The sequence below is a fragment of the Arvicola amphibius genome, chromosome X, assembly GCF_903992535.2.
Source record: "Arvicola amphibius chromosome X, mArvAmp1.2, whole genome shotgun sequence".
Taxonomy (NCBI): domain Eukaryota; kingdom Metazoa; phylum Chordata; class Mammalia; order Rodentia; family Cricetidae; genus Arvicola; species Arvicola amphibius.
The window spans coordinates 86,285,669-86,297,940 of record NC_052065.1 but is presented as its reverse complement, the minus strand read 5'-3'; the positions used below and the strand labels follow the sequence as shown (position 1 = coordinate 86,297,940).

Genomic DNA, 12,272 nt, shown 5'->3' with positions numbered 1-12,272 from the left:
GGAAGAGGGCAAATTTTGTTATTATTTTTTTTTGGTTTTCCAAGACAGGGTTTCTCTGTCTAAAAGCCCTGGGTGTCTTGAAACTCGCTTTGTAGACTTGGCTGGCCTTGAACTCACATAAATCTGCCTCCTCCAGAGTGCTGGGTATGTCACCACCACCTGGTAAGGGCAGATTTTGGATTTAAAGATTTTAATTTTTAAGTCAAAAGAGAAGAACACCAGACCATTTTCAGAGGTATGAGTATGTACTTACCGTATCCCACTGAGAAAACTCCTGTGCTTCCATTTCTTTACCTGTAAAACTGAGGCACTGCCACCTACCTTAACAAGGTTGTCCATGGAAACGAAGTGACTGAGTATTTACAGTATATATTCAGTTTCCTTTTTTCTATTGTCTGTTGTTTTGAACTGAACTACTGTACTTTCTTTTCCTTCAGACTCCAATAATATGAGGAAAGAATGCAAAGATTCTGGAAGGGCTACTATTCTTATATATACAGTGTTTCTTTGCCACAGTACAGGAAAAACTGCAACTATGCTTTATAGACCTCTACTTTGCTCCCAGTTTGCTACAGGGATTACATCTTGACATCTACAGTCCTGGTCATATACTATATTCTCACTAGTAAATCTTCTTACAAAGTCAACAGCTATTCACAGATTGAGAACATGCCAGTGGATTTGTCAGACTGTCAGGAAACAAAGGATGCATTTGCTGTATCACCAATTCCTATAGAGATAGGCTCTGAATATCCCCTATGGAAAGTCTGGACCAATAGAAGTTTTGTTGACCATTGAAACATTCTATATCTGCAATGTCCAGTGTGGTCTTCATTAGCACGTGTGGCTACTAAGTACTTGGCTACTGAACACTTGGAATGCAATTATTGTTCCCAGGAAATAAGACCGTTAGGTGTTACTTAATTTAAACTTGATTTTAATTAACTTAATCTTTAAATTGCCACTGGTGGTTAGTGGCTAAACATTAGACAGTGCAGATATAGAACATTTCCATGTTCAGTATATATACAACAGATATTTAATATTTAACCTTGTCCTCTTTCCATGGGCACTGGTCCACCTCCTTGCATTCCCACTTGGGCTTGCATGACTCCTAGAAAATAAAGAGCAAGGGAAAACATATTTGGTCTGTAGAAAAAAAAATAGTGGCTGAGTTTACAAATGTCATCATTTTTTCCCACAAAGGAAAAGCATATGATGGAAGATGATAACTATCATCCAACCATGCAGAGAAACAGAAGATGAAGTCTATCAGTATATCACACTTCAGTGACAAATGAGCTCAGAAGGAATTATTTCATCTCAATTACCAAAATTGTGGAAGAAAGCCTTTTAATGGAGAAAAACAATGCCTATTACCCAAAAGCCTCCTCTCATGGGAGGCAGTATCACTCTTAGGGTATTTTATAAATGTGTGGCTATATTACTTAGTTCTGACAAAGCTCTTTAGGGGCATGGTTAACCCTGAATGAGATGGTACCAGGGATACTAGGCGGCCTACAAAGTATGAGGAAATCCCACAAAATCAAGGCTGATTTGGTGTCTGAAAAACCTTTCAAATGATTCACTGAACATTCATACAAAGGAAAAGCTATCTGTTGCCATCTCAACCTAGAATCTGAATCTGTTTTATTTGTAAACATAAGTTATATGTACTGTTTGAGTATATATACACTGACTTTTCTAGAAATGCAATTTCTTAGTAAATTATGGAGACTGCAATTAGTAGCATGATTCCTCACTATTTAGTAAAAACCACATCAATAGTCCTTGTGGTATTTGAATTACCAAAGCAAACATTACTATAACAAAGAGTAATCAATGCACCATAAATCCTTGTCTGATCCCTTCCACATAGCAATAACTCTCTTTTCCTCAAAGGAACAAGATATGCTCTTGAGTGGGGACAAAAGGCAAGCTGATTTGTTTGCAGTTAATTAATACTTCCTTAAAATAGAAAGTATACATCACACTGTCCCTATTTCACTGACCTTGCTAAGCACTAAAAAATTTAGGGATTAAGTACCCAGAGAACTGGGTGCTAGTCTAGCTCTTGCTACTAAGTAACTGGAATTCTGAACAAGTGCCTCAATAAAATTACTACATTCCCGACTTCCTCATCTGTAAAATGAACAGGCTGTTCCAGACAAGCCACATCACTACCAACAAAAAAAATACAAACACTGGAAATTTTCAGGTTCTGCACCTCAGATTTATTAAATTATAGTTGGCAAAAGGGACCATCAACCTGCATTTTATAGGCCCTTCAGGTGATTCTAATACACAGTAAAGTCCGAAACCACTGATCTAAAATGATTTGAAAGCTTCCTTCCAGCCATAACGTTCCATTCCATTGAATTCAGACCAATTACCAACACAACACAACGGTTTAGAATATGAGAGAAAGATAGCAGAAGGCATTGAGCATAATTTCTCACATAAAGAAATCATACGTAACACCTTAATTTGTACAGGCTTTGTACAAATTAATTTGTATGGTGTAACTGGTGGTCAGAATGTAGGAATCTTTCGTGTTATACTAATTGCTTAAAAGGTTGAAAACCTTCCTATTTCTATCAATGATGTATGAGTACAAATTTCTTTACAAATATTGTCCTGTTCTTTGAAACTTGGCACTGATGAGTGTTAAGTGACATTTTATTTTTACATTATTTGTAACCCCAAACCATAAAGGAGGCTGTTTTTGTTAGCCATCTGGCTTTGCTCTTTTACAAAGCTCTTAAACAGTTTCTTCCTGCACTTTTCTATAAGTTGTTTTTTCTCTCCTTAGGAATTTTCAAGGAGTTCTGTAGGATAGCTAAAAAAATTCCCAAGACATTTTAATGAATTCATATATGTACACACACACACACACACACACACACACACACTATAAACTCAACATCCCCTGAAAGTTAATTATTTTAATTTTATGGATACACTCAGTTTTGGTTTTAGGTTCTTTTTTGGGGGGGTGTTTTTATTGCTAAGAAATTTTTTGTGCCTGGTGCTAGGGACTGAACATGAGATTTTGGACATGGCAGACAAGTGCTTTACCACTAATCTACATCCCCATCTTCATTCATTTCATCTTCTTGGTGTCTTGTGGTTTATTATTTTTCTAATTAATTAGTAGCAGTATGGAATTTAATTCATTGGTTAGTAACATGGGTATTTAGAATATTCATTTCCTTTAGCCACCACCTTTACTATTTTTCATATGTATTTGTATGGAATATAAACATAATACTTTTTGTTTTAATTTATACTATTTATGATTTTTATTTCCTCTTTAAATAGCTATAGTATTTTTCTTAATTTTCCAAGTCAAAACTTCTTCCCACTCACCTTTTAATTATTTCTAATTTTATTGGTTTAAAACCAAACTATGTGATCTGTAAAAATCTCTACTGCCTCAGATTTGTTAAATTGTATTTATGGCTAAGTACTTGGTCTTTTTAGAAGGGTTCAATGATCATTTGGAGTAGGGGAGTATACACTGCAGCCAAGAGATGCAAGGCTATCTCTAAATATTAAATGGAGCTTGTTGATCCCAATAATTACCTATTGAATATGTACAGCTATTTTTTTATCCAATAGGACAAGGTTACTCAACTTGTCTAGAAAAGGTACTGATATAGCCTATGCTAACATTTCATGACAAGGTAAGTACAGAAATGGAGAGCAGATAGAAATTTCTATGAATTTGACACTATTGTGACACCCAAGTGTGTGGCCAGCACACCTGCCTTACTTAAGATTTCATTTAGCTGGTGGTGACATGTGCCTCTGATCCCAGTACTTGGGCATCTGAATTAGGGGATTGCCAAGTTCGAGGCCAGCCCAGCTACACAGCAAGAGTTTTTCTTCCAAATAATACAAAGTCTTCAACCTAGAACACATGTTATAATTACACATATATTTTATGTATTTTATATCAAGATCCTATTATTAAATAAGTAACTATACCTCAGCAGTTACTACTATAAATCCTCAGCAAAGAAATAAAATAGTAAAGACTCTAACTGAAAGTTACCTGCAGGGGCTAAAGTTCCAGGGCCTGCTACAGCTGCAGTCATTTGCACTGGGGCAGGTACTCCACCTGGCATAGAAGCCTGCATCAGAGGTGCACCATTGACATGCATCCCGCCCTGACCAAGAGAAAAACAAGTGTGAGCAAGTCTCTGCAGCCTCAGCATTAGGTTTATCACATACTCTGAATTCCACAGAAGCAAACTGAAGTACGTGGCTTGAGCCTGGTTATGTGAATGCAGTTAAAATGAAGCATATGACTACTATAGAGGCTAGTGTAGTCTTTTTTTTTTTTTTTTTTGTTTTGGTTTTTCGAGACAGGGTTTCTCTGCAGCTTTTTTAGAGCCTGTCCTGGAACTAGCTCTTGTAGACCAGGCTGGCCTCGAACTCACAGAGATCTGTCTGCCTCTGCCTCCCGAGTGCTGGGATTAAAGGTGTGCGCCACCACCGCCCGGCGAGGCTAGTGTAGTCTTATCCATGTGGCAAGGCAGCAAATAACAACCCATCCTTGACATCACTGACTGGTGCCTAAAAATAAGTTAAAAATATACCTTATGTTTAAGACAAAAAAGGTATTGAGACTTCAAAAATATTCTGCTGGTACTGTATTTTCATGAAGAAAATTATTTATGAAAAAAATTTTCAAGCTTTAATAATTTCTGTCCTTGGATGTAACTTTCTTGAATATGTATATAATTTGTAAATGATACATTAAATTGCCTGAGAGAAAGGGAATGTAATCTTTTCATGAGGCATTCCGTAGAGAACTATGCACATCTTTGGAATGTAAAGAACTGCAAAGTTTTTAAAAAATCAAATATATGAACACCAAAAAGAAGAAAGTTTGGAGTCTGAGTTCAGTACTATCCTACCCTTTCTGCATGTCTCTGCAGTCTGTTTATAGTACAACAGTTTAGTAATAAAGTGACAAATTAGATTCAGAGTAGAGATGCTTTTCATATCAGCCGCTTCTTAAACCAACAGCAGTAGTTTACCTATTGGATAAAGTCCAAAACAGCATGGATCCCAATAGCTCATGATTGGTTCACATGTTCACCCCGACCTTATCATTGTGAGTGGTGATGGTAGAGGGGAGTGAAATGTACTGGCACTCTTGTTTTCTTCAGATACATTTCAAGACCTCCAGTGGATGTTCAAAGCCTTATATATTTTTTAACTTGTCTGTATATATCACTGCTTTTCTCTATGGTTCATTTTAGAGGTTTACAACAATAACTAAAAATAGAACTCCTCCCCCAAGACATGGTTTCTCTATGTAACAGTATTGGCTGTCCCGAACACTGGGTAGACCAGGCAGGCCTCGAACACAGAGATCCACCTGCCTTTGCCTCCCGATTTCTGCAATTAAAGGTGTGCGCCGCCACCACCACACAGCTCTCTGCCTCTCAAGTGCTAGGATTAATGGTATGTATCACCAAATTTGGCTAAACTGTTAACCAGTTAAATTTTTTTCAAGCCAGGAATAGTGGTCCATGCCTTTAATCCCAGCATTCAGGAGGCAGAGGCAGGTGGATCTTTGTGAGTTACGAAGTCAGCCTGGTCTACAAAGGGATTTCTAGGAGTGTCCCAAAGCCATATAGAGAGACCCTGTCATTCATATATATATATATTTTTTTCCACCATTTTTTTGTGTCCACATATACACCCCAGCACGCATGTGGAGGTCAGAGATCAGAAGACAACTTGCGTAAGTTTTTTTTTTCCACTATATGACTCCTGGGGATTGAACTAAGGTTGTCAGGTGTGGCAATAAGCTCCTCTATCTATTGAGCCATCTTGTCATCCATCCATCCATCCATCCATCCATCCATCCAGTGTGTGTATATACTATGGCACACTCGAGGACAATTTGCAGGGATACATTGTCTCCTTCCACAATGGGTCTCCCAGTGATTGAACTCAGGTTGTCAGGCCTGATAGTAAGCACCTTTATTTTCTGAACCATTTTGCAGTCCCCCAGTCTTGGTTTCTTTTTTTGGAGGCAGGGTCTCAAATATCCCAGAGAGGCTTCAGTTTTGCTAGGTAGCCAAGGATGACCCTGAATCCTGATCTACCTGCCTTTATCTTACAAGTGCTAAGATTACAGGCACCACCAATGCCTGTTCCTATCAGGGGCTTTATAAGTAAGACTTTCCTGGAATACAATCAGATACGTTTACATATTAGCTCACATTACAGAGACGATACAGCTTTTAAAGGCAACGATATTTACTGAGTTTCTTAAGAAAATGTTTATAAATTTTTGCCATATACCATCATCGGATTCATCCACATTTACCTCTGCCCACCCAGTAGGTGAAAATTTGTGGCTTATTTTAGTTTATATTTTTAGACTGAATACTTAATTTCAGTTTTGTGAACTGTTTATGCTTACAACTTATTTTGGTATTTTTAAAAATAATGTATAGGCTTTTTTGCTTATGAAAAAGAGATATAGCCGGGTGGTGGTGGTGCACACCTTTAATCCCAGCACTTGGGAGGCAGAAAGAACTCTGAGTTCGAGGCCAGCCTTGTCTACAAAGGGAGTTCCAGGACAGATAGGACTGTTAAACAGAGAAACCCTGTCTCAAAAAACCAAAAGAAAGAAGAAAAATAGAGATATAAAGATATAAACAACATAACCTCCTATGTGGCTTTCATCTACACCTCATATTTCTACTCCTTAAGTAACTACTCAGAATTCTCATACACATTTAAAGATGTTTATATTTGGGCTTGAAAGATGTTTCAATGCTTATAAACACTTGTTTCGCTTGCAGAGGACTTGGGTTCTGTTCCCAGGATCCACATGGAAGCTCAAAATAGTCTGTATCTCTAATTCTAGGAACGCTGACATCCTCTTCTGGCCTCCTTGGACACTTCATGCACAGTGTACTTACATATAGGCATAAAAACAGATACACATAACATATATCTTTAAAACATACTTATAAATATTGAACTATTTTTGCATTTCACTTAAAAGTTTGAGAATTTATGCTAATACATATATCCATATGGAGAATGTTTCCATATTTACTTAATGTTACTTTCTGTAGGCCATTATATTTTTGAGTTATCTGTGCTGATACCACATATTCTTGCCCACCTTAATATTATATGGCATTAGGTTTCTAAAGGTCATTTCTATTCATACAGGTAGTTTACTTAACTGTTTATAAAGTTTTCCATTGGATAAATACCAAATTTTCTCCACTTTTCACTAATGAACATTTCATGTGTTTGTAATATTTGCTACTATTATATGGCAATAGACATCTTTGAGCATGACCACTCTAAATTCTAAATACTCTTTATTTAGAATTAATCTTCTGCCCATCATATGTGTGACAAATCCTTTTCCCATTTCGTCTTTAGTGTTTAGTTCCTTTTCTTTTTAAATGTCAACCTTTAGATGTATTAAACTTTTATGTCTATAGGGTTACAATCATGCTTTTGAACATGGTCCTTTGTTATTGCTGAGAATGGAGGCAGTAAAAATGCTTGCCTCATTTTGCTGCTATGCAGATTAAATGAGATAACAAGGAATACTAAAGTGATAACCACAGTGGCAGGTATACACACCCACAAAAATTAGCTTACTAGAAAAGGGTTTACAGGAAGGATCTCTTTTTTATTTATTTTATTAACTTGGAATGGAATCTACACTCTTTCAGGTAGCATGTGCTCTGCAATCTGGAAATTTCTCTTATGCCTAAAAATTTTAATTCCCATCTTTGATTCCTGCTGTTTCTTCTCTCAATATTCTCCTGGAAAGAAAATAACATTTTAAGACAGATAAAAAAAATACTGTAGAATAAAACCCTACCAAAGATTGAGGGGCCTGAGGATTCTGCTGGTTCATTGAAACATTGGGTCCTGAGCCAGGCCCAGCAACATGGACTGGCTGAGGGTTGCCTGAAATCAGCGTTGGGATATTTGTTTGGCGATGCAGAATTTTCTAAAAAGTGAAAAGATACATCTATGAGCTCTCTGTTTAACAAGCCAATCAGGCAGTTTTTATCCCACTCAAAAGAATATCCTACTATTTCCACATAAGAATCAGAAGCACTCACCAGGGCAATCTCAGGATCCACAATTCTCATCACTACCTGTGCTTGTAGCAAAGCATACGCCAGCTGAGGATTCTGAAGCAACATGTTTCGTGCTTCCTGGGGACTATTCTGGACACAGAGCTGAGAAGATTAGAAAATTCACCTTCAGGTTCAATACTAAGAATCTGATAATTATTTGAGCCATTTCATTTCATAAATGTAATATTCAAGACAATCTGAGTTACTATTGATTTTCTTTATGAGACAGTGTTTCACGTATCTCATTTTGGTATTGAACTCACTGTGACCCTTCTGCCTCAGCATCCCAAGTGGTGAGACTAAGGCACACAACACCATGTGATATGGCACAACACCTGGTGATTTAGCACTGATTTTGACATTGAACAAAAAAATCTTGGCCATGGCAGGCAAGAAAAAGTACTTATAGTATGGTAATATTATCACTTATGGGCAAAGCTACAATTTAACATCTACGGGGGCACGGAAACAATGCTGGACAGTTTGGGCAGGACTGTTTGTGTACAAAAACAGCTCTGTGTATAAAATGTGGAAGAACTAGTGTCTACAGACTCAATTACTTAAGCCCAGGGAATTATGTCCATTAACTCCTTGAAAAGCTGATGTAAATTGTTTTGTTTATAATCTAATGCCTCCTCCCACCTTCATCTGTTTCATCAGTTCAAACATCTGTTCTGGTGGAAGACTAGCAACTGCTTTGCTAATAGATTCAGGGGCATCCTCGGGGTTGATGCTCTCTCCATAAGGTGACTCGATGACAGGTGCGCCAGTGCCAAGGCCTGATTAGGAAGAAAGCAAACAACAAAGTCAGGAAGGCAAAATAACACCCTAAGTCATTTCAAGTGTCTATTTCCCAGGGTTTCTGTGAGCACCATCCGTAACTTGAAACTCTGGAACTGAAAAGTAAGCCACCAAACAATTTCATTTCAGCGAAGGAAAATGACAGTATCCCTTCTGCTCTGAGAGGATAGCTGACACAATGATAATGCCATTATTGATTTCGTCGCCAAGTCATTTCCGAAGAAAAGCACTTAAACAGACAGAGACATTAATTTCAAGGATTTGTGCAACTGCCTTTAGGCTTGGTGGACCTGAATTCCCCTTAAACTGGAAACCAATTCCTAAGGAAAAGAAGGATTTCTAAAGGCAAGTTACTTAAACGTCACTCAGGGGCCTCGGGTTCTAAAAGGTCTGTTCACTCGGCTACCACCCTCAGCATCTTCTAAAGCACAATCCCAAATGGAACTCGCACTGCTTCATCGTCAGTAACTTGGAATGGATATGGCTTGGATTGACTCACTTTTGAGTTCCTCTTTGTTCTTTTCACTGGCAGCATTATCCACTCGAAGAGCTCGCCCGCTGAATTCGCGACCGTTCAGGTTCCGCATGGCACTAAGGGCCGTCTCTTGGTCTTGGTATTCACAGAAGCCATAACCCTTCGGTTTTCCTGTCTCCCTATCATACACCAATCTGAAGAGCAAAACCAAGTATCAGGAACAAATGCTACATACGTACAGACTGACATCCTGCTAACATTGGCATGTTCAAATTTAGCCCACTGTAAGATACCCTTGTAGCAGACAGGTTTTTATAAGTTTGAGGCCAGCCTGGCTAAAGAGTGAGTTCCAAGGCTGGGCGGTGGTGGCACACACCTTTAATCCCAGCACTCGGGAGGCAGAGGCAGGTGGGTCTCTGTGAGTTCGAAGCCAGCCTAGTCTACAAGAGCTAGTTCCAGGACAGGCTCCAGAGCTACAGAGAAACCCTGTCTCAAAAATTCAAAAAAACAAAATAACAATAAAAAAATACCCTTCTAAATTGCTTTTCTGTTTTTGAAACATTTTTAATGAAAGAAGTCTTTCAGCTAAGACTGGATCTGAATAATAAAGCATGTATATTTATCACAAAATCTGTGGTGATTTTTAAGGATCTCCCATGAATAGCTTAAAAGAGGATCTCACCTGAAACTAACAACAGGCCCAACCTCAGAGAAGATGTCCTTCAGCTGTTCTTCAGTAGCTTCATAAGGAATGTTTCCCACTAAGGAACAGATAATACATTAAAATGCTGGGACAGTAAGGAGCTTTTTTGGTGAGCAAATAAACAGTAGGCTGTCTAGTTTTACCAATAAATATGTAACAACTGACTCAATGTTCTCCAAAACCCCGCTTCCACTATATCTTTTCAGACCTCAGAACAGAGCCAGAGATTAAATAAAAAAGATGTCTTCCAAACAGTTCTCAGACAGATATGACAACTAGCATGTTTCCCCTAACTCTGATGAAAATCAGTGTTTAAGCACTGGTATTTATCCATAGAACTATGAGTTCAACCAGTGACTACCAAAAACAGAATAAACGGGGTAGGCTCACGTCTTTATTTCTATGCATAAACATACTTGTGGAGGGGTAGCCATGAATATAGAGGAGGCCGTTTAAAAAGCACTCAGAACGGCTTTGGCACGTTTATTTCAAACAGTGCTTCTGGTTCTTTTTGAGAGTCTTATATGTAGCTCTGGCTCATCTTGTTATGTAGTTCTAGGCTGGCCTGGAATTCGAGGCAATTCTACAGCCCCCCAAACGTGCTTAAAAGCAAGACACATATTTTAGAAGTAACTCGTTTAAATCCTAAAAATTGCTTAGTTTCGCTTCTCTAAAATCGCCCTGGGCTTTAATCATTCATTCATTCATTCATTCATTCATTCGCAACCCACCTCAAGATGCCAGGTGGCCGCTACCACTATGGTTGGATGAAACGTTACAAGTAAAAAGCAAGCGATATTACGCGTTTATGAGAGGGCGGAAAGTGGATATAGGGTCGATGGCTTCAGAATAAAATCTGTATTTTGGGCTAAGAGAAGCAGCACGGAACAGGGACGCTCTGTTTTCACGCACCTTTTCTCCTAAAAAATAACTGAGAATCATGAAGGGGAAAACGCAGAGAAGACAAACGCTAGAGTCTAGCTCCCTGAACGACACTGCGGAAAATCTCCAATACCTTGGAGCCGAGGTGTTGGGGGGGGGGGGGGGGGGCTGTTTGCCCACGAGTACACCAGGCTGCCGCGTCAAAGGACAGCGGCGAAGCGGCACGCCCGCCCCGACACCCGCTCCAGCTGGGGACCGCAGGGGACGTCCCTCCCTGACCGGAGAGGCGCCACCGAAATCCTCTCACCGAATACAGAACGCAGAGAACGATCCACCGCAGGGTCTCTAACGGGCAAACCCGCCATGGCTCACCCCCTGAGGTGGCTTCCGGTGCGCCTAAACACACTTCCGTGGGAGAACGAGCCCGGGGCCGAGCGCGCCTCCGTCCGGTGGGAGCCGGAAGCACCTGGACGGAGCCGCGGCGGATCACGCTCCCCGCGTTGTGGGTTCCCGCCTAGCTTTTGGTCCGGGGGCGGGCCAACAGGCTAGTGGGAAGGGCTAAGGCCCGGGGAAAGGGGCGTTGACCAAGCGTCGCGGAGCGTGGCTATGCTAATTTGAAGCCTTTGCGTTTGCCGTCTTTCCCTCTCTGTCATTTTCGCTGGCTTTCACCCCAGCCTTTAAAAGCCGCGCTGTAGCGGCGTTACAAAAGGGAAGTCATTTGCTAACAGCTCCGGCACTCTCATCTCAGGTCTATCCTACTAGAAATGCGGAGGCCTTCACCGGTAGCATACATCCTATTATTTTGTTGAGACTTAGCTCTACCGAGGGAGAGCTGAGACACGCTACAGAATGAGAGGACTCGCAAAGTCTAGTACCAGCAATTAATAAGAGCGCATAGGGAGAACGGACTGTGCTCTCTCATATAGCCCCTGGGTTCCAGATTCTTATTGCTGGTGCAGTGTGGCACTGGGTATTAGCAGGGAAGCTTTGAAACGATGGAAAATGCCATTGGCTGTGGTTGTGCACGCTCCAGGGATACTGCAAGAACAGTTGCTAACCTGCCACTGGAGTTGGAGGAAATCCAGAGTAGGTATCCTACGGAGAATAGGATTAAAGGAAGAACAGTGAAGTCAATAGCACTGCCACATGAGAAAATCTACTATCTGGAAAAGGAAGTCCAAAATAGTACAATAAGCACAGAATTGGAGGCATGGGCTTAAAAATATTAATTCCATGGGCTGGGTATGCGGCCCATCGGTAGAGT

The 12,272-nt window shown here is 39.9% G+C and overlaps 1 protein-coding gene across 2 annotated transcripts in view; it reads right to left on the bottom strand.

Moving 5' to 3' along the window:
* Cstf2 (cleavage stimulation factor subunit 2) overlaps positions 1–11,434 on the bottom strand; it is a 38,211-nt gene extending 26,777 nt beyond the window's left edge. The window contains exons 1-9 of one of the 2 annotated variants that reach the window (XM_038317094.1): positions 11,316–11,412; positions 10,858–11,046; positions 10,106–10,184; positions 9,448–9,617; positions 8,790–8,926; positions 8,130–8,249; positions 7,883–8,014; positions 4,058–4,172; positions 1,052–1,114 (exon numbers count right to left, since the gene is read on the bottom strand). In XM_038317094.1, coding sequence (XP_038173022.1) covers positions 1,052–1,114; positions 4,058–4,172; positions 7,883–8,014; positions 8,130–8,249; positions 8,790–8,926; positions 9,448–9,535 — 655 coding nt within the window. In that variant the 5' untranslated portion in view covers positions 9,536–9,617; positions 10,106–10,184; positions 10,858–11,046; positions 11,316–11,412. Of the gene's footprint in view, positions 1–1,051; positions 1,115–4,057; positions 4,173–7,882; positions 8,015–8,129; positions 8,250–8,789; positions 8,927–9,447; positions 9,618–10,105; positions 10,185–10,857; positions 11,047–11,315 lie in introns of both variants that reach the window. The other variant, XM_038317093.1, reaches the window with a different exon arrangement.
* Between the last annotated feature and the right edge of the window lie 838 nt (positions 11,435–12,272).